The 25,957-nt window shown below is 44.7% G+C and overlaps 1 protein-coding gene across 1 annotated transcript in view; it reads left to right on the top strand.

The window, feature by feature from the left end:
- Positions 1-25,957, top strand: part of adamts17 (ADAM metallopeptidase with thrombospondin type 1 motif, 17) — a 487,878-nt gene that overhangs the window by 93,242 nt on the left and 368,679 nt on the right. Inside the window, exon 7 of the mRNA XM_050041105.1 lies at positions 22,727-22,770. Within this exon, the coding sequence (XP_049897062.1) occupies positions 22,727-22,770 (44 nt within the window). The remainder of the gene's footprint in view (positions 1-22,726; positions 22,771-25,957) is intronic.

Here is a 25,957-nt window from a genome sequence, read left to right as displayed (position 1 = left end):
TTCCTGGAGTTTACTTTCCATATACTAAGACAAATCGCCCTCCACTACAGCACTTGCTCTAAGAATTTGGAACCTTCGTGTGTGAAAAGATTGCTTTTCTTTCCTTTTTCCTTTTGCCATAATTAGGCAAACAGGTTTGCCTAATTATGTCCTCTCAGCATTGAGGGGCAGGGCTTCAATAAAGGGATAGTTCACACCAATATCCAAATAATATATTTTTAATCCCACCTGTAGTGCTATTTATCAGTGTAGATTGTTTTGGTGTGAGTTGCTGAGTGTTGGGGATATCAGCTGGAGATGTCTACCTTCTCTCCGGTATAATGGAACTAGATGGCACTGAGCCTGTGGTGCTCAAAATGCCAAAAAAATACATTTGAAAAACTCAACAGCAGTGTCATGACCCGGTTACTCAGGATAATTCACAGACCTTGTTGTGAGTAGTTTCATGTAGGAACTATTTTCTTTCAACCAAACTACACCCGCCAACCGTTTCACCATGCAGACGGGAATGCACATCTACTTACAGACGAGAGGCTCATGCTTTTGACAGCAAGAGATGTAAACTTTAAAGGCGTCCTCCTCACAGGCCCCCAGGAGCACTGCTCAGCCTTGCAGACAGTTTTTTTTCCCAGTGGCCACTCGTGGTATTGCAGCAAAAAAAATTCTGTCTGGCCCAAAAAGCATTTTCCCCTACAGGCCACCATTATAAAAGAGATGTCTGTAAAACTGTTGACAGGACACCTCAAACTGCAAACATCAATTATGCCTCTTTCTGTTATGAACTTTTGATACATGAAGGTTTTATACTTGTTAAACTTTCCTCAAGCTGAGAAAAGCATTTTAAAAATCTGTGATGTCATCACAATGCAAAGTCTATGAACCGAGTGGGAACTGGCGGGGACAGGGTGAGAATCACTACTACACATCTTCAGGCCAAATAATGCAGAAGTATATCTGGAAGCTGGAAACTTTTTTTGGCATGTGCGCCAGGCAAGCAACTTCAGTGGAATGTACAGGCACCATCTTGGGATCTGGTATCTGGGTAATATTAAAAATGTATGCCTCCTTGGCTGAGCTGTAACATTAGCTAGCTCAGTGTTGCTAGGTGAGCTAGCAGTAGATGTACACTTCCTTCTGCATAGTTGGCAAGTGTAGTTTGGTTGAAATAACATATTTTCCATTATGAAACTGCTCAAGGTCTGTGGTTTATCCTGAGTAACTGCCTTCTCTCGCTCTCGCCCCAGAGCCTCTGCCCTGCCAGATCAGCACACAGAAAAAGAGCCACCTGGCTGAACAGCCCTGTCTGGCACTCCAGGATCCAGGAAGTCTCTGTGAAACAAAGGACACCTCAGCTCCTTAGATCCTGCTGTAAACCAGCGCAAGCACTGAGCATGCCCAGTTTGATATTCAACACCTGTAGGCTACAATGGCTAGCAGGGTACATCAGATCTATGTGGCCTGGACTGTTTGATTCCTCCTGCCACGGTGCGTCCAATGTAGAGATGGTCCCAGAGATAGTCTTGCTTGTCCATGTAGTCGGGATCATAGCTGGTGCTCATCTTGTGCACCTTTTCTCTTATGTCCCTCTGATTTTTACATTTGAAAACCTCAATTGGCCAGACAGCAGAGTCAGCAGGGCAAGAGTGGTGTGTTGATTTTCTCACCCTGATCAGTGACCTGTAGCCATATACCATCACTGCCCAACACCAATTACAAAAAACAAAACCAATATTTGTAAAATAGAGATAAAGCATTCATTTGCATAAATTTACCATACATTTAGTGGAGATGACTTTGCTTTTGTATCCTCAGTACGTGTTATATTTAGTTTTAGCAAATTTGGTACATCTGAAATGTCTTGAGTGACGGAGAAAAGTGGGGCAGCCCTGGTGTGAACCTTTAATTTTCCCCGCCTTGTTTTCAGAGGTAATACATGGGTGAATAAAGTTAATAACAATTTCAAACTTCAGCTCAAGTGAATGCTAAATAAATAGAATATTCTCTGAGGAAAATGTCACTACCACAGAAGAAAAGATCTACTGGCACCAAATGAAAGCACAAAGCAAACAGAGAACAAGACACAGTTTATAACAACATCTAAAAGATCGAAGTGACAGAAATACACACACTGCATTCAAACTGAATTCAGTCCTTTTATTTCTCTGGTTCACAGGAGGAATCACAACTAAATAACATGCTGAGCATGATTAGGGAATTCATATGAGCTCTTAGTGGATGTGATGTGGAAATGCATGATTTTCGTGTTTCAGCAAACACATTCTGTGATTTTTGGAATGGAATCGGAGTATTTATTAGAATATTATTATGATTCTGTGAGTCAGACAGTTACAGGTGTTTGTCCTGCTTTGTGTTATCATAGCATTTAGCCATGTTTCAAGCTCGTGCAAAGGTTGTTCATCTCTGGATTTAAATAGAATATCCAGACAGATGATGAATACATAAATCCCTCCACACTCACTCCGACTCCTTTTCTTACTCACACAGACAAATATTGGATTATTCCCCTGTATCACTGAGAGTGTTCTATTTTTTAGGTGTAAGATGCTGTTGGATGACAGATCATGCCAAAATTAAATAGCAATGTCATCTTGTATATTGGTGAGTATGGTGGCAGTAATATCGTTTATTTTAGTACTACTTTTCGCATTTAGGCCACGTTAAGACTGATAATAGGATTGTGCCAAAAAAAGAAAGAAAAAAGAAGCATAATCCTCATTTTACTAACAAAGACCAAACCAATAAGATAAAGATTTTGAATTGATTGATTTATTGCATATGATGAATTATGGGATGATGGGTTGAGGGTCGAATGGATGAGGGATGAGGGTCGAGTGGATGAGGGATGAAGGGTTGAGGGTTGAAAGGATGAAGGGATGAAGGATGTGGGATGAAGAGATGAGGGATGAAGGGTTGAGGGTCGAGTGAATGAGGGATGAAGGGTTGAGGGTCGAAAGGATGAAGAAATGAGGGATGAAGGGTTGAGGGATGAGGGATGAAGGGTTGAGGGATGTGGGATGAAGGGATGAGGGATGAAGGGTAGCAGGCGAGCACGGTGATGAACGTGTTGAGTCAAAAGCAGGAACACAGGAGAGATCCCGGGAGTGAGACTGAGTGGGGTAGTTGTCTCTTCTTGAGCTCGGCTTCGGATAGAGTCCCAGCTGGTTCCCGTATGCAGAAAGGAGCAGAGAAAAAGATGTAAGAGGCAAGTTGGGATTAGGTGGGTGGGATGTGAGAAATGTGTGGAAGGGAAAGAGGATGCATCAGGAGTGCTTAAATACTGTTGGGCGGAAATGGGATGTGTTCGAGGCATGGTCTTTGTTCCCGAACCTAGTTATAAAACTACATTTCACTAACAAAGACCACACCAATAAGATAAAGATGTTGAATGATTTATTGCATATGATGAATTATGGGATGAAGGGTTGAGGGTCGAATGGATGAGGGATGAAGGGTTGAGGGATTAAGGGTTGAGGGATGTGGGATGAAGGGATGAGGGGTGAAGGGTTGATGGTCGAGTGGATGAGGGTAGAAAGGATGAAGGGATGAGGGATGAAGGGTTGAGGGATGAAGGGTTGAGGGTCGAGTGGATGAGGGATGAAAGGTTGAGGGTCAAAAGGATGAGGGATGAGGGATGAAGGGTAGCAGGCGAGCACAGTGATGAACGTGTTGAGTCAAAGGCAGGAACACAGGAGGGATCCCGGGAGTGAAACGGAATGGGCGAGTTGTCTCTTCATGAGCTTGGTTTCAGATAGAGCCCCAAAGAGAGCTTCAAGAGTGCATGGGAGTTTCGAATCATATTGCATATGTGTGATGTTTACTAAAGATGATGGCACCCTGGAATTTTAATGTGGTCGAGAATTTTCTGCCTATAAATAGTTACAGTGACTCCGTGCGAAGAGACAACCCAAGTGAACGGTCGAAAGGTCGGAGCCTGGTGCCAATTGTCAGAATTTCTGGAATTAATAACGGGAAAGCAAGAGTCTGCGATTGAGGATATGGGGCACTCAGATTGATGGATTGGTGCAGGTCTGAGGCCAGGGTGAGTGTCTGCGTGAATAGCATGTTAAGCCATTGTGATCATGCCCCCAAAAGGATGGCTGCTGTAGAGATAGGGTACGTTTCGCGGGTTGTGGACAAAGGGGTGGGGGTGGGGGTGGCTGAGATTTTTTGTTACAAAATGTTGAGGAAGGATAAACGAATGAGAGAAGGGGATAAACATGGGTGCAGGAGGTTGTCCATTAATGCTTGTCTGGGACGGATATACAAGGGTCTGGGAGGAGGGGAAATGGTTACGACTGTTGCAAACATGGGCGCGAATGTGGTGTCACGGAGGCTGCGTTGATTTACTTCTTGAGTGAAAACGAGTCGAAAATATGAAGTTGTATTAGAAAAACTGGGATGAAGAGAAGGGTTATAGATGCATTGGGATGAATTTGAAGCATAGACCATCGATGCTACAGGAGGGGGTGGATGAGTAGCCTGAAGAGAATGGATGCAGGGCTAAGGTCGGAAGTCTGTGGTGAGCGTTTGCCGTAAGAGCAGAAACCTTTTGCAAGTGTAAAGGAAAGCCGGTTCCAAATAGGTAGTTGTGGGTGGAGAAGGAATTTTTTTTATTTTTTATTATTTTTATTAATAGTATTATCTTTATTATTATTATCATTATAATCATTATTATTATCATTTTATGGACACAACGCATGGTAAAACTGAATGAACGTGATGTCTTAAGAGCAAAAGGGGAGCTAACGCTGGCTAGTAAGGTGGGCTAAGGGTGTGCTCTGGATGAGATTGTTGCGATAGCTTTCTGTGAAGCTGATGGAATGTTTTCCAGTTGTGGAACTTATTAGACGGCTGTGACGATGTGATGAAGCCTTCGAATGCAGAGATGACAAGAATGATGGAATGACCTGAGAAAGGGCAAACACATAGGGTTGTAGTTTGTTTGATAGTCTGTTTTACTTGTGTGGTTTCCCTTTGTATGAATTAAATGAGCAATGGCTACTTGAAAGATTTCCCTTAATGCGTATTAAATGAGCATAGATAGAGGGAACCTGAGATTTAAGATTACCGTTTCCCAAACAAACAAACAAACAATTGTTTCCTCTGATTGCATATGACAATGAGTAACTTAAAACTTGAAACATACAACCTGGCTCCCTGCTAGTGGGAGCTAATGGTACTGGCTGCTGCCCTCGAGGGGTGGGAGTCTGTGACATCACGTGCAGCGATCCCAGCGAGGATGTCTCAGTGAGGATCCCCAGATTTACGTAGATGTGGCGTTTAATGAAGCAGCGTTGGAACCCAGCTGTGTGTCTGCAGTTGGAGGGAATTCCTTTTCTTTTCGGGATGTGTTGGAGACTGTCCGCCGCCTGGTCTCTGATGTCCGGTTTGGATTATGATGTGGAGAATGCTTTTGCGTGGAGAAGGCCGCACCGTGAGTGCACGGCGATGGATCATTGGGAACAGGTGGAGAACGTGCATGCGCGGCAGCGCCGATGGCCCTGACCCTCGTGGATGGAGAGGAGGATCGATCCGGAGCTGGAGAGAGTTTGTGGGGCAGGTGGAATGGAGGAGCTGGCGAGGCCGAGGTATGGGAGCCGCAGAACACTTGCGGCTCTGCCTGGAAGTCTGTCTGTAGTCCGAATGCTGCGGGAATGATATGACTCGAGGATCATCGCCTTCAGGTGGATTTTGTCTGGATGAGAAGGATTGTTCTGCAGCTCTGGATCTGTGGTGAGTTGATTAACTGATACAATAAAACCTAGAGTTTGTCTTTAGATTGAGGTGACCCTGTGGTTACACGTGAAGTGCACGTCGGTCGATGCAAGAAATGTGTGGAAGGGAAAGAGAATGCATCAGGTGTGCTTAAATACTGTTGGGCGGAAATGGAATGTGTTTGAGGCATGGTCTTTGTTTCCGGACCTAGTTATAAAACTACATTTAGCTTTAAAAAATAGCAGGTTGTCCATCAAAAAAGGTTGATCATGGCTCTGTGTTCTCCACCACATAGGGCAACACCAACCAGCAGTGCCACCTGGGCTAGTCATATTTGTACTGTAAGTGCATAACACACCACATAGAACCTTGTAGTGTGCACCCTATGGGGAATGGGAATCGCAAAGCATTTTGGGAGTGGTCCCACCATCTTCTGTCATCTGTCAGTCACTCATCATCAGAAATGAATAAGTAAGTGTGAAACAACAAATGCCGATATAAAGAGGAGCTCTTAATGTTAGCAAATGAGTGAAAAATTACAAATTTGAAGTTATTTGATGGTATATTTCAGGTTTTAATAGCATTCTTTGGACATGTAGAGCCCAGTCCAGAACAAATTTTCGCAACAAGATAATTTCAAATAAGCAACTACTTGCAATGCGCCATTCTGCAACGTTCTAAAAACACACCAATGCAACTAGATGAGACGGAGTATTATCTCTATGCAACAACTCTTTGTACTTTCGTTCTGATTTCCAGTGTTCAGGCTTATTTTGTGGCTGAATATAATTTGTAGCTTCTTAAAAAATGAATGAGGATAGTGATAGTGAAATACAAGCTACAGCTGTATTTGTAGTAGAGATGAAATGGCAAAAACAAAAAATGACTATCAGATGGGCTGTATTTATGACAAACACACCACAATAATATAAATAACCAGCACCAATTAATCAGTTAACGAGAATGTGTGTGTGTGTGCACGTACAGCGAGCAGCAGTGACCCACCGTCCGACACTGACGCATTATGAGGACAGAAACAGAAGTCTTGGGGGCTACAGAGCACCTGCCGCCATCTGCGGTCATTTTGACTTAACAAAGGAACTTCACTACAAGCCGACATATGAAGTACTTTACATTCTAAAACCAGCATTGACCAGCGGAGTTGCAGGTGACACCATCAGTCGGATTGAGTCGAGCTCAGAACAGCCAGTTCACACTGCTGCAACATTTCTCTGCAACATTCTAAAATGGTTTTGTCTTGTCGCAAGTCTTTGGTCTGAGCTGGGCTTATAAAGCCTGTTCAGAAAATGCGTCTCATCTGGGGTTTAGGGTCAGCTCTTTGTTTTGGCGTGGAAATGCTGTACACAGTCCAACTACTCAACAGTTTGCAAGGCTGTGGTAGAAATGCATTTCATGCATCTAACCAAGAACCAATTGACTTTGAGAGGATGAACCAGGATTGTGATTTAGGACTAGGGCACTCTATTCCCATGCATGCATCAGGGTTGGAAATTAGCACCAGCCACCAGCCACTGCTAAATTTTCTTCACTCACCAGCCAAAAATAATGGTAATCTAGTTAGTGGATGGTAGATTTTCAAATCCATCAGCCACAGTGGCAGGTGGACAAAAGAGTTAATTTCCAATTCTGTCGTGCTTGTGCACCCCATTTAAAGCTTTTTAAAGAGGACCTATTGCGCTAATTTTCAAGTTCATATTTGTTTTTTGGGTTTCTACCAGAACATGTTTACATGCTTTGATGTACAAAACCACAGCTCAACCTGTAGTCACCCTTTGTCTGAAGCACTCCATCTTAGTGCCAAAGAAACCCAGTCTGCTCTGACTGGTCAGCGTTTGCAGGTGTTTCGTATCTGCGCTCTCTGTATTTCTGCGTCATCATTGCAGCCGTGGATTGATTGCAACGAGTATAGCTGCCCTTTTTACTGTGAAAAATCAGTGGGTGAAAAGTTTCTTACTGGACATGCACCAGTAGGGATAAGTTGCAAAATTTGGGTGAAATGAACAACATTGGCAACCAAGATTACATGTTAACCTGATGTTGGCATGTAGCACGTAGCATTGTAGGATATTTACTTGAAGGTTACACCCCGCCTTTCCGAAGCCCCGCTATTCCGAATATTGGGGACAACGCCTGCAGTTCGTCAACAGGTGCCTCCAATCAGCCGCACACTCAATCACAGATCCGCTCCGACCAGACTCCCCCTGCAACTACAGCTCCACTCGGCTTATTGTTGTCATGGACAGGCCTACGTCGTTGCTTCTAGCTGGTGATATGCTGTGATAAGACTTTAAAATTGTTGCCGTTGGTATATGCTCATTATACCACAGTTAAGAAACAATCAGATTGACTGATTTCACCTTTCCGTTTTAGAAATGCATTTAATATATTTACTCCGACCAGAAGCCAGATTATCACTAGTCTGTCAGACCAGAGTGGGTTGTGTAGTGTGTTGTGCGAGTGGGCCGGGGGTGGGGATTTCAGCACTACAGACAGCGTGCGTAAAAAGACTTGACAAGCGTCTCCTTTTAAATGTGTTTGCTGCTAGCGAAATTATACATAACAAATGAAGACAGTGACATATTTTCAATAAAAAAACAATGAGTTGAACGTTCATTTCAAGCTTTTGTAGTACAACGCATTTTCAGAATTGTGCGAGTGCGGCCGGAGAGCAGGTGGCAGTGTTTTATGCAGGAAACTCGATAGGGACTTGAAAATCAGTTTCGGAGTGGGGGGATTTCGGAGTGGGGGTGGTTCAGAACCACGGTGTTTCGGAATGGAGGGCTGTCCCTTTACTTGAAGTAGCATGTGTGGACCAATGACCACATGGAGAAATCCATCAAATGCTGACATTAGCTTTTCTCAAAGTTTGAAAAAAATGTTGGAAACAGACTATTCAGAATGGAAGCCTGAGGTTGTTGCTCACAGGGTATGGCTACTTTTACATACATTTAAGTCATTACTGAAACTTTGGCCACATTAAATACAAAGATCCAACAGAGTAACATTGCAGTATATATGACAGAAGTTAGATAAGAGCATAATAGGTCCCCTTTAACATCCGCTGTCTGTGGTGGTGGTGAAGATGATGCTGAATACACTTGAAGGTACTTAACATATTTAACTGTAAGAAGTGCTATATGAAACTACATATAGTAAAATCACAAAATGTTGTTAGCCTAAACAATACAAAGAAACTTTCATACTGGAATTGAAAGAAAAAAAAAGAAGCATAATATGTAGTAAACAGTCTACAGCTTTCAGCCTGTTGCCCTTTATAGTTATAGAGTGGAAGTCAGTTTAAGAAAGTAAACTTTTATTGATTTAGCTGACGCTTGAGGCAGACATTACTCTTAAACTCGCATTAAACCTAAAATGTAGCAGTGGAAGTTCCTAAAAGTTTCATAAATATGCACAACATCTAGTGTGGATGTCACTATATAATCATTTCTGTGGAAACTGTCTATAAGCAAACAAGCTATGCACCATGAATAGAAAGAAAGTAGAAGATACAGAACCTGAACATATCCCATCTGTTGGGAACACTGAATGTGGGACCACAGGATGCAGACTCAGTACACAGACTTGAATGTGAATCACAGTTTATTGTGCTGAAGAAAGCCAGTGAGGGGGGGGCTGAGGGCCAACGTGGAGCCAGGGTGTGGGGTTTCCAGGAGGGCAGATTGTGCTGAAGAAAGCCAGTAAGGGGGGCTGAGGGCCAACGTGGAGCCAGGGTGTGGGGTTTCCAGGAGGGCAGATGGTGCTGAAGAAAGCCAGTGAGGGGGGCTGAGGGCCAACGTGGAGCCAGGGTATGGGGTTTCCAGGAGGGCAGATGAGTCACTGGAGCAAGTGGGAAGTCAGGAAGAGAGCCGGAGGACAGGGCACAGGAACTAGGCACAGGAGAGAAACAGGTCAGTTCCAGGATCAAAAATACAAAACTAGTCACAAAGTAGCCTGATGTTTACCACAGGAGGGTAACGGACGATCTGGCGAGGAGTGGAAGAATGAACTGGTGTTTTATCCTGCAGCAGTGTAGGTGGCTTGATTGTGAGATGTGGAACAGGTGAGTGATTACAACAGGTGTGAGCCTGATCCCAGTAGACCTCCTGACTCCGCCCAAGCTCCAGACAGACACAGACACAGACACCCACAAAAGGGAAGGGAACAAGGGGAAACACAGGGAGAAGACACAGGACTGTGACACCATCAGGGTAATGTCATTTCAGCCAAAATCCATGGGTATGTCAGCAAAAAGAGGGAGAGAAGAACAGTGACAAATTAATTTTTTTGTATATATTTAGTTTTCTTTTTTTAATTTAACAGTTTACAAAATGAAAAATCACTTAACAAGAACATTAGTGTTCATAAGTGTCAATAGTATAGGCTTGAACCCAGGGGCGTAGCCATCATTTCAGACGTGAGGGGGGCAAATTGTTAAGATGTCTATTGACTGATTTATCATCCTCTCGCATTCAATTGCACCTCTCCTTAGCGGCTAAAGAACCACATAAACAGCCACAATACAGCACCAGGGGACCGACTTTAGTTCTTTAAAATGATATACTATCAAAATCTAAAGTTTTAGCTGCCAAACTCTGGTTGAGGTGACACAGAATGACCCTCGAGCATCTACAGGGTAAGTAGCCAGATAATTAAGTGCCAAATACCTGTCTGGTTTCTCCCTGTCCCTCTTCCATCTACTGCAATAATATAGATAATAAATGTGCAAAGCGAAATTTATAAATAGAATTAAGAATAGCAGTAGTGAAATTGCTGTGGAAATTAACCTTAAAGTCACTTTTATGCCCAATATATTTTCTCTCAGCCAGTTATGATCTCTCCTCACCTGTGAAGACCCTGCATGATCATCCTTGCTGGCCTCTGGTCCACTGTCTCCTCCCTGACTCTGCTCTTTCTATTGTGGCAATACAGATTAAAAAAATATGTGCAAAGCAACAGTGAGCACAAGTTCTGCGCAGAAATTAAGGAGGAGTGGGTTCATTCCTGGCATGAAACTAGCTAGCAAGCGATTGAACATAGGTAACAATAACATTAGTTTTCTTGTTAACTAGCTAGGCATCTATTAAAGCAGCTCTTACCTTTCTTGCATTTCACACAGCACTTAGAAAAAATTTGAACATCCACAACTCCCGCCTCCCTCCAAAGTCCCATCCCCCTCCTCCTGCAACTCCACCTCCCTCCAAAGGCCTACTCNACCACAGGAGGGTAACGGACGATCTGGCGAGGAGTGGAAGAATGAACTGGTGTTTTATCCTGCAGCAGTGTAGGTGGCTTGATTGTGAGATGTGGAACAGGTGAGTGATTACAGCAGGTGTGAGCCTGATCCCAGTAGACCTCCTGACTCCGCCCCAGCTCCAGACAGACACAGACACACCCACAAAAGGGAAGGGAACAAGGGGAAACACAGGGAGAAGACACAGGACTGTGACAGTACCCCCCCCTTAATGGGAGCCTCCAGGCGACCCACCCGGCTTATCCGGGTGGTCACGGTGAAACTGCCTCACCATGACACGATCCAGGATGAGCTTGCTGGAGATCCATCTGCGCTCTTCGGGACCATAACCATCCCAGTCCACCAAATACTGCAGACCCCTGCCCCGTTGCCGGCCGTCCAGGAGACGATGCACAGTATAAGCAGGGTGGCCATCGATGACCCGGGCGGGTGGCGGGGATCGGCAGGAGGGCAAAGGTCACTGGCAGAGACAGGTTTCAACTGGGAGACGTGGAAGGTGGGATGGACATGCATAGAGGCAGGAAGCTTCAATCGGACAACAGAGGGGTTAATTACTCTCACAATGGGAAAGGGGCCCAGGAAGCGGGGAGACAATTTCTTAGAGTCAGTTCTCAAAGGAATGTTGCTCGAGGATAACCAAACTGACTGACCTTCAGAGTATTGTGGGGCAGGGGTGCAGCGTTTATCAGCTGAATGTTTGTTCCTTTCAGCAGTCTTCTCCAAAGCAGTTTGGGTTTTCTTCCAGATTGACTCACAACGGCGTAGATGATGCTGGATGGAGGGTACCGAGAGCTCCTTTTCCTGGGAGGGAAAGAGAGGAGGCTGGTAGCCAAGTGAAGCTTCGAAAGGAGACACACTTGTGGCTGAGCTAACCAGAGAGTTGTGAGAGTATTCAATCCAGGGTAAGAAAGAGCTCCAGGTAGAGGAGTTGGAGGCAACCACACAGCGGAGGGCAGATTCCAGGTCCTGATTTGCCCTTTCGGTTTGGCCATTGGTCTGCGGGTGAAAACCAGAGGAGAGACTGACAGTTGCACCCAAACCTTTACAAAAAGATCGCCATACCTGGGATATGAATTGAGGTCCACGGTCTGATACAATGTCCAGAGGGATTCCATGGAGTCTGACAACGTGAATCGTAAGGAGGTCAGCTGTCTCTTTGGCAGAAGGAAGCTTGGGTATGGCAACAAAGTGGGCTGCTTTGGAAAATCTATCAACAATGGTTAAAATGACAGTATTATTTTGAGAGGGGGGCAGTCCGGTTACAAAGTCCAAGGCTATATGGGACCAAGGGCGACCAGGAATAGGGAGAGGTCTGAGCAATCCAGCAGGTGGTGTGTGAGTGGATTTACCTCTGGCACAGATAGTACAGGCACGGACAAAGGCTCTCGTATCCTGGTCCATGGTGGGCCACCAAAAAAGACGCTTGGCCAAGGTCAGAGTCCGATTCATCCAGGCGAACAGGCGAACTTGGAAGTATGAACCCACAGGAGAACTTGAGACCTGACAGAATCCGGGACGAACAGACGACCAGGGGGACCGCCACCTGGGTCAGGCTGTTGGAGCTGGGCCTGCTTGACTGTGGACTCGATCTCCTAGGTAAGGGAAGCAATGACTTGGGAGGCTGGCAAGATGTTTTCAGGGGTCTGGACAGTTTCCTCTGGAGGCTGGCAAGATGTTTTCAGGGGTCTGGACAGTTTCCTCTGCACAAAACTGGCGGGAGAGGGCATCTGGTTTGATGTTCCTGGATCTGGGTCGATATAAGAGGGTGAAATTGAAATGGCTGAAAAACAGAGACCAGCGAGCCTGGCGGGGGTTAAGACATTTCGCAGATTGAATATAGGCAAGATTTTTGTGACCTGTCCATACCACAAAGGGTTGTATGGAACCCTCCAGCAAGTGCCTCCACTCCTCCAAGGCCATCTTCACCGCCAGTAGCTCCCGATTACCCACATCATAGTTGCGTTCTGCTTGGGATAGACGGCGAGAAAAGAAGGCACATGGATGCAGACGGGACTCAGGACCCATTCTCTGGGACAGGACTGCTCCCACACTGACCTCTGAGGCATCCACTTCCACAACAAATTGTCGAGAGGGATCAGGTTGAATCAGAACAGGGGCAGAAATGAACAAGGATTTGAGCTTGGCAAAGGCGGTGTCAGCTTCTGGAGTCCAGGAAAACTGGCGAGACGGAGAGGTGAGACAGGTTAAGGGTGCCACAACTTGACTGAAATTTCTTATGAACCTCCGGTAAAATTTGGCAAACCCGAGGAACCTTTGTAGCTGTTTGCGGGTGGTAGGTATGGGCCAATAAGCTACAGCCTTAACCTTCTCTGGATCTGTTTTGACTTGCCCGGCCTCTATGACAAAACCAAGAAAACTGACCTTGGATGTGTGAAACTCACATTTTTCTGCTTTCACAAAGAGTTTGTTTTCCATGAGCCTCTGTAGAACTTGGCGAACATGATNAAGCCATCAGGACCGGGTGCTCTATTATTTTCCATTTTATTGAGTGTGTTATGAAATTCAGCTGGGGTTAATGGTTGTTCAAGTAAATTAGTTTGTGTTGTTAAATGGGGTAAATTAATATTATTGAGGAATTGATGTATGTCAGAAGCATTTGGGTTGTGAGAGGATGTGTATAAATCTTGATAATAGTTCTTAAATACAGTGTTGATATCTTTCGGATTATGGTATGGCTTCCCCGCTGAGTCTTTAATTACTGTTATAGTTGTTCTATCTTTATTTTGTTTAACCATATTTGCCAGATATGTGGTTAATTTATTACTGTTTTGAGATGTATTAAGTCTGAGTCTTTCAATAAGAAACTTGTTTTTTTTATTTAACAGATTGTTCAGTTCCATTTTGTATTTCTGTAGTTGGCAAAAAATGTTATCAGTAGGACTGGTTGCATGAGCGTTTTCAAGTTCTTTAATTTTCTTTTCCATTTCAAGTTGTGACTTTGTGTATTTTCGTTTTTTGTATGATGTGTAGGAAATTATTTTGCCTCTTAAAACAGCTTTCCCAGTTTGCCAGAGTAGAGTTGGTGAGGTATTCGGAGAGTCATTCATTTCCATAAAGAATGTACACTCTCTCTTAAAATAACTGTCAAATTCTTGATCCTCTAGCAGTGATGTGTTGAACCTCCATCTGGAAGAAGTACTGAAAGTTGTCTTTGTGTGCAGTTTAACCGAGACTAGTGCGTGATCACTGATTGTGTTTGGATGGATTTGTGTTTCAAATATATCAGAATGTAATGAGTTGCTAGTGAGAAAAAAGTCAATTCTAGAGTTTGTATGGTGTACTTTTGAAAAATGGGTGTATTCTCTGTCATTAGGATGATTTAGCCTCCAGCTATCACCAAGACCACAATCCTCCATATACTGTTTTAAAACTATAGTAGATTTAAGTGTTCTGATATTTCCTGTTGTGTTTGATTTATCTATTGTTAGATCAAGTATTGTATTGAAATCTCCACCTATGATTAAGTCTGAGCTGGGTAGGTTTTTAAGGATAGAGAAAAGACTGTGAAAGAAAGAGGGGTCATCATTATTAGGGCCATAAAGATTAACTGTTGTGAGAGGGTTGCTATCAATGGATATGTTAATAATAATATATCGTCCTTCCGGATCTGAAATTGTGTTATTGTGATTGAATTTAACTTTGTTATTAATCATAATTGCAACCCCTCTTTGTCTTGAATTGTAATTTGAAGTAAAGATATGAGGAAAATGTGTAGATTTCAGAGCAGTGTTTCTAATATCAGTTAAATGAGTTTCTTGCAATAGACAAATGTCAGCTTGTATTTTGAGCAGATGATTAATGACTTTTAGTTGTTTTGCCTGACTCCCAATTCCACATATGTTCCAGCTTACAGATTTAATTGTGGACATGATTCAATAAACAGAAATATGTGTGCTTTCTTTTGTTTTCTTTTTTTCCCCTTTCTTGCTGTGTTTTGAGAAAAAGTAATGAAAAGTGATTTGATTTATGTGTGTGTCTGTGTGTGGGTTGATTCCTCCCCATTCATAACATTCAACATTTCCCCTTGACCCGTCCCAACCCCTCCCCCATGTTCCCAATGCCCTCCTGCAGGGAAAAACAAAAAACACAAAACACAAAACAAAGCAATCAATACATAAGACAAAAAACGGGATAAGGGAATTCAACATTATCCGACGAGAGAGAAAACAAAAAAACAAAAAACAAGAAGACGATCAACGAAACAGACAGAACAAAACAAAAAAAGAAAAGAAAAAAATTAAGGAAGAAAGCAAGCAAGAAAAACAAGATATGTATCAGCCATACCCTAGCTGCATAATTTGAAGTCACTTACAATGAGAAGGAAAAGCAAAAAGAAAAAAAAGGAAAAGAAAAAGAAGAACAATTGAAGAAAAGAAAAACCGTGGACTACATCACTGTGACGAATCTGCAGTTTCTTATCACAGCATAGCCCGGATTTGTTGACAAGTATCCATGGTAACCCGTCGCTCTGATGACATTTGATGTATGCGACTGTTTACATGAGCAAACAGCAACAAGTTGAAATTTTACCGGCTCGTGTTTACATCTCCTCCACCAAGCCAGTAAGTAATTTCGGAGTTACTGTAGAGCTTCCCGTCGATGTAAAGTTTGTCAATGACAAGATGGGCCTTTTTGTCATTTTTCCGCGCCTCTGTCATGGTGGGGTGAAGCAGCCTGCGTCTCCTCAGGATCTCCGGTGGATACTGGTCACTGATGGAGAAGCTGGTATCGCGCAGTTCCTCTCCTCTTCTCATGATGGACATTTTTATCTTTGTATCAAGAACTTTTGCCACAGTGGGACGACTTTTTTGCCTGGATGCGTCGGCATGCCCAATCCGGTGCGCTCTAGAGAAATGGATGGCTTCGACCTCACGCTCGTCCATCGTGAGGTTTTCTTTCATGAAAGATTTCACCAGTTGCTCCGTGGACTGGTAAGTTTCTTTATTTGTCTCAGGCAGCCCGTGGATTATTATGTTGTCTCTCATGCTCCTGCACTGCATTTCAAGAATATCATTTGGCATTTTGTCATTCTTTTGTTGGAGTTCAGTTGTCAGTTCTTTAAGATTGTTTACTTCAACTCTGAGTGAGGCGTTATCTTGCTTGAGGACTTCGACCAAAGAGTCTATGGCTTGTTTTAGATCCTCGACGTCGTCTGACAACTTTTTTTAGCAGATCTAGATCTTAAGTTGTTTTTTCATGGTGTTCATTGACTCTCTTATGCAAAGCAGATCTTCTGAAATGGCTCAGGGCCAACGTGGAGCCAGGGTGTGGGGTTTCCAGGAGGGCAGATGAATCGCTGGAGCAGAGCTAGTAGAAGTCAGGAAGAGAGCCGGAGGACAGGGCACAGGAACTAGTTACAGGAGAGAAACAGGTCAGTTCCAGGATCAAAAATACAAAACTAGTCACAAAGTAGCCTGATGTTTACCACAGGAGGGTAACGGACGATCTGGTGAGGAGTGGAAGAATGAACTGGTGTTTTATCCTGCAGCAGTGTAGGTGGCTTGATTGTGAGATGTGGAACAGGTGAGTGATTACAGCAGGTGTGAGCCTGATCCCAGTAGACCTCCTGACTCCGCCCCAGCTCCAGACAGACACAGACACACCCACAAAAGGGAAGGGAACAAGGGGAAACACAGGGAGAAGACACAGGACTGTGACAGTACCCCCCCCTTAATGGGAGCCTCCAGGCGACCCACCCGGCTTATCCGGGTGGTCACGGTGAAACTGCCTCACCATGACACGATCCAGGATGAGCTTGCTGGAGATCCATCTGCGCTCTTCGGGACCATAACCATCCCAGTCCACCAAATACTGCAGACCCCTGCCCCGTTGCCGGCCGTCCAGGAGACGATGCACAGTATAAGCAGGGTGGCCATCGATGACCCGGGCGGGTGGCGGGGATCGGCAGGAGGGCAAAGGTCACTGGCAGAGACAGGTTTCAACTGGGAGACGTGGAAGGTGGGATGGACATGCATAGAGGCAGGAAGCTTCAATCGGACAACAGAGGGGTTAATTACTCTCACAATGGGAAAGGGGCCCAGGAAACGGGGAGACAATTTCTTAGAGTCAGTTCTCAAAGGAATGTTGCTCGAGGATAACCAAACTGACTGACCTTATTAAACTGACTGAGTATTGTGGGGCAGGGATTTGGTGTTTATCAGCTGAATGTTTGTTCCTTTCAGCAGTCTTCTCCAGAGCAGTTTGGGTTTTCTTCCAGATCGACTCACAACGGCGTAGATAATGCTGGATGGAGGGTACCGAGAGCTCCTTTTCCTGGGAGGAAAAGAGAGGAGGCTGGTAGCCTAGTGAAGCTTCGAAAGGAGACACACCTGTGGCTGAGCTAACCAGAGAGTTGTGAGAGTATTCAATCCAGGGTAGGAAAGAGCTCCAGGTAGAGGAGTTGGAGGCAACCATACAGCGAAGGGCAGATTCCAGGTCCTGATTCGCTCTTTCGGTTTGGCCATTGGTCTGCGGGTGAAAACCAGAGGAGAGACTGACAGTTGCACCCAAACCTTTACAAAAAGATCGCCATACCTGGGACATGAATTGAGGTCCACGGTCTGATACAATGTCCAGAGGGATTCCATGGAGTCTGACAACATGAATCATAAGGAGGTCAGCTGTCTCTTTGGCAGAAGGAAGCTTGGGTATGGCAACAAAGTGGGCTGCTTTGGAAAATCGATCAACAATGGTTAAAATGACAGTATTATTTTGAGAGGGGGGCAGTCCGGTTACAAAGTCCAAGGCTATATGGGACCAAGGGCGACCAGGGATAGGGAGAGGTCTGAGCAATCCAGCAGGTGGTGTGTGAGTGGATTTACCTCTGGCACAGATAGTACAGGCACGGACAAAGGCTCTCGTATCCTGGTCCATGGTGGGCCACCAAAAAAGATGCTTGGCCAAGGTCAGAGACCGATTCATCCCTGGTTGACAGGCGAGCTTGGAAGTGTGAACCCATAGGAGAACTTGAGACCTGACACAATCCGGGACGAACAGACGACCAGGGGGACCGCCACCTGGGTCAGGCTGTTGGAGCTGGGCCTGCTTGACCGTGGACTCAATCTCCCAGGTAAGGGAAGCAATGACTTGGGAGGCTGGCAAGATGTTTTCAGGGGTCTGGACAGTTTCCTCTGCACAAAACTGGCGGGAGAGGGCATCTGGTTTGATGTTCCTGGATCCGGATCGATATGAGAGGGTGAAATTGAAACGGCTGAAAAACAGAGACCAGCGAGCCAGCGGGCTAACATGTTTCGCAGATTGAATATAGGCAAGATTTTTGTGATCTGTCCATACCACAAAGGGTTGTACGGAACCCTCCAGCAAGTGCCTCCACTCCTCCAAGGCCATCTTCACCGCCAGTAGCTCCCGATTACCCACATCATAGTTGCATTCTGCTTGGGATAGACGGCGAGAAAAGAAGGCACATGGATGCAGACGGGACTCAGGACCCTTTCTCTGGGACAGGACTGCTCCCACACCGACCTCTGAGGCATCCACTTCCACAACAAATTGTCGAGAGGGATCAGGTTGAATCAGAACAGGGGCAGAAATGAACAAGGATTTGAGCTTGGCAAAGGTGGTGTCAGCTTCTGGAGTCCAGGAAAACTGGCGAGACGGAGAGGTAAGACAGGTTAAGGGCACCACAACTTGACTGAAATTTCTTATGAACCTCCGGTAAAAGTTGGCAAACCCGAGGAACCTTTGTAGCTGTTTGCGGGTGGTAGGTATGGGCCAATCAGCTACAGCCTTAACCTTCTCTGGATCTGTTTTGACTTGCCCGGCCTCTATGACAAAACCAAGAAAACTGACCTTGGATGTGTGAAACTCACATTTTTCTGCTTTCACAAAGAGTTTGTTTTCCATGAGCCTCTGTAGAACTTGACGAACATGATCCTGGTGTTCCGTGGGGTTTCTAGAAAAAAGATCAGGATGTCATCGAGGTAAACAAAGACAAAACAATTTAGGAAGTCTCTAACACATAATTAATGAGTGCCTGGAAAACAGCTGGGGCATTGGTCAACCCGAATGGCATCACTCGATATTCAAAGTGCCCCAGGGGTGTGTTAAACGCAGTCTTCCATTCATCTCCCTTGCGTATACCCACCAGATGGTAAGCATTGCGCAGGTCCAGTTTGGTAAAGAACACAATGGCACCTTGAAGAGGGGTGAAAGCAGAGTCAATGAGTGGAAGTGGGTATTTGTTTTTCACAGTAATGTCATTTAACCCACGGAAATCTATGCATGGCCGCAAAGAGGTATCTTTTTTCTCCACAAAGAAAAAAACAGCTCCCAGAGGTGAGGATGATGGTCTGATAATACCTGCTGCAAGTGAGTCCCGAATATAGTTTTCCATGGCTGCGTTCTCTGGTCTTGACAAGTTGTACAGACGACTCGATGGAAACGTGGAGCCAGGGATGAGGTCTATGGCACAGTCATAGGGTCTGTGAGGTGGGAGTGAGAGAGCCTTACTTTTACTGAAGACTTCGTGGAGGTTGTGGTAGATGTCAGGAATTCCAGAAAGATCAGGAGGATCAGGAGGCGGGCCAGACAAACCACTAGTTGGTGAGAGAGTGTGTTTAGCCAGCCAAGAGTGGCACAAAATGAGTGGAGTGTTGGGAGCAGTGATGAGGTGGAATTGAATAGTCTCCCTATGGTTACCAGACAGGATGAGTGTGATAGGCATGGTGTGGTGTGTTACCCGGGTGAGGAGCCTTCCATCCACTGCTAAAGCATTCTGGGGAGCCTCCAGAGCCTCTGTGGTGATGCCAGCCTGTTCAGCGACTTGAGAGTCCAAAAAGTTCTCCTCGGCCCCGGAGTCGATGAGTGCCCGCAGAGGGAGTGACAGAAATTGACAGTTCAAAGTAGCCGGAACTTGAAAGCGGGGGGTTTTACTGGATGCAGTCTGAGTATGGCCCACCAGAACCCCCATGTTTACTGGTGAGCCCTCCCTTTTGGCTGCATCAGGCAGGAGGAAATGAAATGGCCAGGTTTGCCACAGTAAAGGCACTCACCAGAGCTGATGCGCCTATTGCGTTCTTCCAGGGACAGCCTGGCTCGGCCCAACTGCATGGGTTCGTCAGCTGGAGGTGGAGAGGGGACCACCGGGGCCAGGTTTGTAGGCACAGGAGCTGGGACTGAAGGGACTGGCTGAGTTCTGGTGGAACCAGATGGGGTAACCCGCTCACGGTGGCGAGACTTCAGGCGGTTATCTATGCGATTAGCAAGGGAAACAAGAGCATTCAAAGAAGTAGGTTCATCACGACTTATCAGTTCATCCTTCATATTCTCACTCAGACCCTTCCGGAATGGCGCTTTAAGACCCTCTTCAGTCCAATTAACCTCTGCTGCCAATGTCCAAAACTCGATGGCGTAATCTGCGACTGATCGTTGTCCTTGAGAGAGAGACATAAGCTGCACAGAAGCATTAGCTTGATAATCAGGATGATCAAAAACCAGTTTAAACTCCTCCAAAAACTCACTGAACTGAACTCCAATCGTTCGGGAGAATCTTGCCTCTGCCCAAGCCAGTGCTCTACCCCGTAATAAGCCAAAAATGTACTGAATCTTGGAGAGGTCAGTTGAAAAAGATACAGGTCTTGGCTTGAAAATTGTTTCACATTGGAACAAAAACCTCAACACAGACTTGGCTGACCTGAAAAAGGCTCCGGAGAGGTTGCACAAACATCACGTGGAGGTGAGGCATCCAGGTTGTGGGCACCAGTGGGAGCAGGCTGAGCAGGCGGAGTGGCAGAAGACTGAGGAGAAGAAGGTTGAGAGCTGAGTGGTTAAAGCTGCCACTTGTTGAGTTAAAGATTGGTTACACTCATACAATGCCCGAATGCGGCTGTCGTGTTGACCTAGGAGCACACCCTGTTGTGCTACTGCACGATGATAGTGAGTGGATTCTGCGTCCTGGTCTGCGGGGTCCATTTTGTGGCCAGATCGTTCTGTTGGGAACACTGAATGTGGGACCACAGGATGCAGACTCAGTACACAGACTTGAATGTGAATCACAGTTTATTGTGCTGAAGAAAGCCAGTGAGGGGGGGCTGAGGGCCAACGTGGAGCCAGGGTGTGGGGTTTCCAGGAGGGCAGATTGTGCTGAAGAAAGCCAGTGAGGGGGGCTGAGGGCCAACGTGGAGCCAGGGTATGGGGTTTCCAGGAGGGCAGATGANAGCAGTGTAGGTGGCTTGATTGTGAGATGTGGAACAGGTGAGTGATTACAGCAGGTGTGAGCCTGATCCCAGTAGACCTCCTGACTCCGCCCCAGCTCCAGACAGACACAGACACACCCACAAAAGGGAAGGGAACAAGGGGAAACACAGGGAGAAGACACAGGACTTTGACAGAAATACCTTTCAAGACGTGAAAAAAAATACATAGGTGAAACAGGGAGAAGCTCTAACACAAAAAAAAACGAACATAAAAAAGAATGTGAAAAGGAAAAGGCAAGGCGACTCACAAGATCTCAAAAAGAAAAGGCAGAACAGGAAAACTTAAAATCAGCCATATCAGATCACTGCAAGAGAAACAATCACATCATGGACTGGGACAACGTGAAGGTCATCCAGTCAGAAAGCAACAAATTCAAACGTTGGTTCAAGGAGGCCATAGAGATCAGGAAGCGGGCCAAGGAGACCATCAACCGGGATGAGGAGGCTTTCATGCTGTCGCACACCTGGGACTCTCTCCTCAAGAGACCATCTGGTGGCGGGGGGCGTGACCTGCTTGTCAGACCTGTCAGATTGCCAGGCCGGTCACGCCTTCAAGGAAACACCAGCTGATAAAGACACGTCATGACGCACGTCAGATGACGCTTCTGAAGAAGACTGAAGTTGACAGTCAAAACATGTCAAGGTAAAGCAACATCTCCTAATCTCTTTGTCTGAGAAAAGAAAAACCTCTATACAATTCATAACGCGGCTAGAGAGCATCACTGCTGGTAACAACATAATATAAGGAGCTGGAAAGTCCCTATAGGGTGGGCGGGAAGGGTGGTGGAGGGGCCAACAAACCCTGAACTTTCACTAAGCTGTATGAATGTAAAGCCAAACCGTGATGTTTTTTTCTAAACCTAACCACATGCTTTTGTTGCCTTAACTTAACCATGCGCTTTTGTTGACATCCCGGCATTGGTGGCGGCATCCTAGAATGTCAACAGCAGATGCAGGAGGATGCCTATAATATGTAGTGGCGATATGTGATGACTTGGGATAAGAATGTAATGTGGAAGGTAATGTTGCAATGTATATACACCATCATTCAGCAGGTAACGTGTTGAGTGCGCCCCCATGCATGGACAGCCACAGCAGAAAGAGACAGCATTGTGCTTATTAGACACTAATTATTGGAAATTGTTGTGCACGAATGAACTTGCACATTGACAAATACTTTACTATTAGCCTGTTTATGTAGAATAAATTCAAAAATTGTTCAGAAAAATAATGATGTGGCACCAAAAACGACATTTTAGAGCTCTCCCTGAATTTCTCAAAAGAGGCTTTTTGGAGAGCTTGTGTCTCATTCAGGGGAGCCAGGCTCCACTTACCTCTTCCGTATTTCAAACCCTGATGTCTAATGTGGGCAGAGTCTACATGAACGATTGCCTAATTTCATTAAAGTCAGTGCTGGTTTCAGTGCAGTTATAGTAAAATATAGAAGATACTTTAAGTTAATTTGGTATTGTTTCTCTTTCAGGACAGATTTCTGCGTTCATAAAGACGAACCCTGTGATACTGTGGGTGAGTACCACTCTCTCTCTGTCTGTCTCTCTCTCTCTATTTTTTCTATTTTCAATTTCATTATGCTTTATTGTGACAAATGTCAGAAATAACAATATTGCCAAAGCTTTCAGGACACAATTGAAGAATGAGATGGGTAAAGAAATGCAATTCATCAAGTAAACTAAAATAAATCAAAGAAAAGAAAAAGAAAAGGCTACAAAACAATTCATGTGCTTTGCATGTGTATGTTTACACTTGTGTGTGTCTGTGCTTGCTTGTGTGTGTGTTTGTGAGAGATTGTTCAGCACAATGTCATTCCAAGTGTTCACATTTTGGCACTTTGTATGCTGTAAAGCCCTGTGAGGCAAATTGTGATTTGTGATATTGGGCTTATAAATAAAATTGATTGATTGAAATTGATTGATTGATTGACTTTGTCAGTAGACTTTCATGTCAACATATTATGAGCTAGGTATCCTCCTTCCTTAATTTTCTGGGCAATTTTCCAGCAATGTATCATACTGCTGTGACAGGTGCCATCTGGCCGACTGGTGGCACATCATAACGCCCCAAAAGGTTAAGTCTGCCTGCATTACAAACTGATGCCACCTAGTGACATATCATAGTGCCAGAAAAGGTTGCTTTTGGCGTTGGTGTATGACATAGAAATCACTGACAAAGTGGTGGTATTTGATGACTTGGAAATGAGAATGGGCTGGATTGTTTAATGGTTAAAGAGTATCTAGGCTGACCTAATCAGTGTGTGTATTTGTGTATGTGTGTTTGTGTGAATAGCTCTTCTGTATGTATAGAGTAATAATATTTGCTCAGGATCAATAAAAAAACAATAACAATATATTTATACAACATCATAGACATTAAAAGTGAAAAAAATAAAATAAGGAGAGGAGTAAATGAAAGGCAGCTGTGAGGAGATGAACTCCAGCTGTTATGTGTTGGTGTATTGGTCGTCTCTCAGGTTGTGACATGCACTGATCTATCTTGCTGCTCCTATGTTACTGACACTAAAGTTTTGAAGTAGATGTTGCATTTTAGTCTGATCAGAGAGTGTCATAATCTTGGAGTTCACATTTAATTACTTTGTTCTAATGTCTTCATAAGTGCTAGAGAGAGAGGGAGGGAGAGAGGGTTGTTATTGTTGTTATAACAACAATAACAACAACAACAACAACAACAACAACAATAATAATAATAATAATAATAATAATGATAATAGTACATGATGCATATATTAAAATGTGATAGCATATGTATTTGAGAGTAATAATCATATGTTCATATGTGAATAATAATAGTAGAAGTATGGCTAATAACAGTTGCAAAAGTAGTAGGTATCAGGCAGGACCACGGCAGCAACGCAACCACAACCCACGATCAAGGCGTAGCCACAATCTGGACAAACCTGCAAGACAAGGAAGTGTGGAGGCTCCTGGGAAGAAGCCAAGTTAGTAACATGCATTAATGGGACATGAATACAAATGGAGGGAGAGAGAGAGAGAGAAGGAGAGAGGACCTCAGTGTATCATAGGAGGTCCTCTGTAAACTAGGCCTACATCAGCCTAACTGGTCCAAGGGAACTTGAGCTAGCCCTCACTATATTGTACAAAAAAATGTAGGGAATACTTAAATGACACACCAAATTTTGTCATGGTAACTCATAATGTGACTCAGTAGTGTGTATGGCCCCCGCGCGCCTGTATGCACACCCGACAACATCTGGGCATGCTCCTGATGAGTCGGCAGATAGTGTCCTCTGGCAGTGCTCCTCCTCGCACAAAAGAGCAGATCCTTGCTGCTGGGCTGATGCCTTTCTATGGCTTTGTCCGGCTCTCCTTGTGTAGCGGCCAGTCTCCTGGTATCTTGTCCATGCTTTTGAGACTGCTAGGAAAAGCAGCCAGCCTTCTTGTGACCACACATATCGATGTGCCATCCTGGAGGAGCTGGACTACCTGTGCAACCTAATTGGGCTGCAGGTACCACCTCATTCTACCATTATTGACAAGGACAGTAGAACTGGGTGGGATAAGTGGCAAGAACAGAGGGCTGTTCACACTGGTCCACTTCACCACCGGGGGATTGTTCCACTGCCTGTAAGTTTGTGCAGCATATGGGTAGATGCGATCAAGCAAATAGCCTTCATGGAGCAGAAGTAGACCTCCCAGAACCAGCGTGCATTCCCTTTATAGGGGTTGTCTTGCTTTTGCCTCTCCATTGCTCCTGTAGTCACTTTCATTTGCACTTTCATTTGGGCCTCATGAAGCTGAGCAAAATCACTTAAGCTAGTTTGATTTTGTCCAAAGGAGTGAAGACCAATCACATTATGTCATCAATACAGTGCATGCGGCAATTCAATAATTGCACCATCAAAGTCAGTGCCCCTGGATGTGCTGCCCCACGGCACTTCCTATTTCAGGCCTTGCTTCCCCCGTAATTAAATGCTTTTTTTCCCCCCTACTCGCTCTCTACTTGTACATACTCTGTGTGTCAGTGTCTGTATTTCACCTGGTCTTTTGTTTAACAGTTTACTTGTAGTATTTGTTAACATAATTTTTAGTGTGTGTGTGTGTGTGTGTGTGTGTTCTATAATATTTGTTTTTCAGTTGCATATTTTGATTTTGTATTTTTGTTGTCTCTCTGTAACTTACAGTTCAGTGCAAAAGTTTGGGCACCCTCGTCAATGTTTATTGTAAATTAGGGGTGTAACAATCCATCGATCTGGATTGATATATTGTTTCAGTGATCAACAATCCAATATCATCGATGCAAAGTGAAAACATTGTTGCCTATCGTCATCTTTAGGATACACTTTTATTTTGAAAGTCTGTGTCACTGTCAAACAGCGGAAGGCAGACGGCAAGCAGCCAAGAGAAGGACAATGAGGATAACGTTATTTACCCAGAAATATATCAGCAGTGTGGAAATATTATTGATTTCAGAGAAAATACGGGTCAAAAGACAGAACACACGGCGTATGTAAACAATGCAGTTATGAGATAAGACACGACATGCCTACCTGGACAGGCATCTCACTCTGCTCACCATGCAGACAAATGAATAGACAAATAAGAATAGAAAAAAAAAAACATGTTTCAACAATGTTCAGCTGAAGAAACATGCATGCAGGGCAGGCTGAAATTGAACTGTGCTTTTCTGTCGAGAGATGCAGTGACTTAAACCGGAAGTG

Source organism: Epinephelus moara, chromosome 1, assembly GCF_006386435.1.
Source record: "Epinephelus moara isolate mb chromosome 1, YSFRI_EMoa_1.0, whole genome shotgun sequence".
Classification (NCBI taxonomy): domain Eukaryota; kingdom Metazoa; phylum Chordata; class Actinopteri; order Perciformes; family Serranidae; genus Epinephelus; species Epinephelus moara.
The sequence above is the reverse complement of the archived record's forward strand: the minus strand, read 5'-3'. Positions and strand labels throughout refer to the sequence as shown.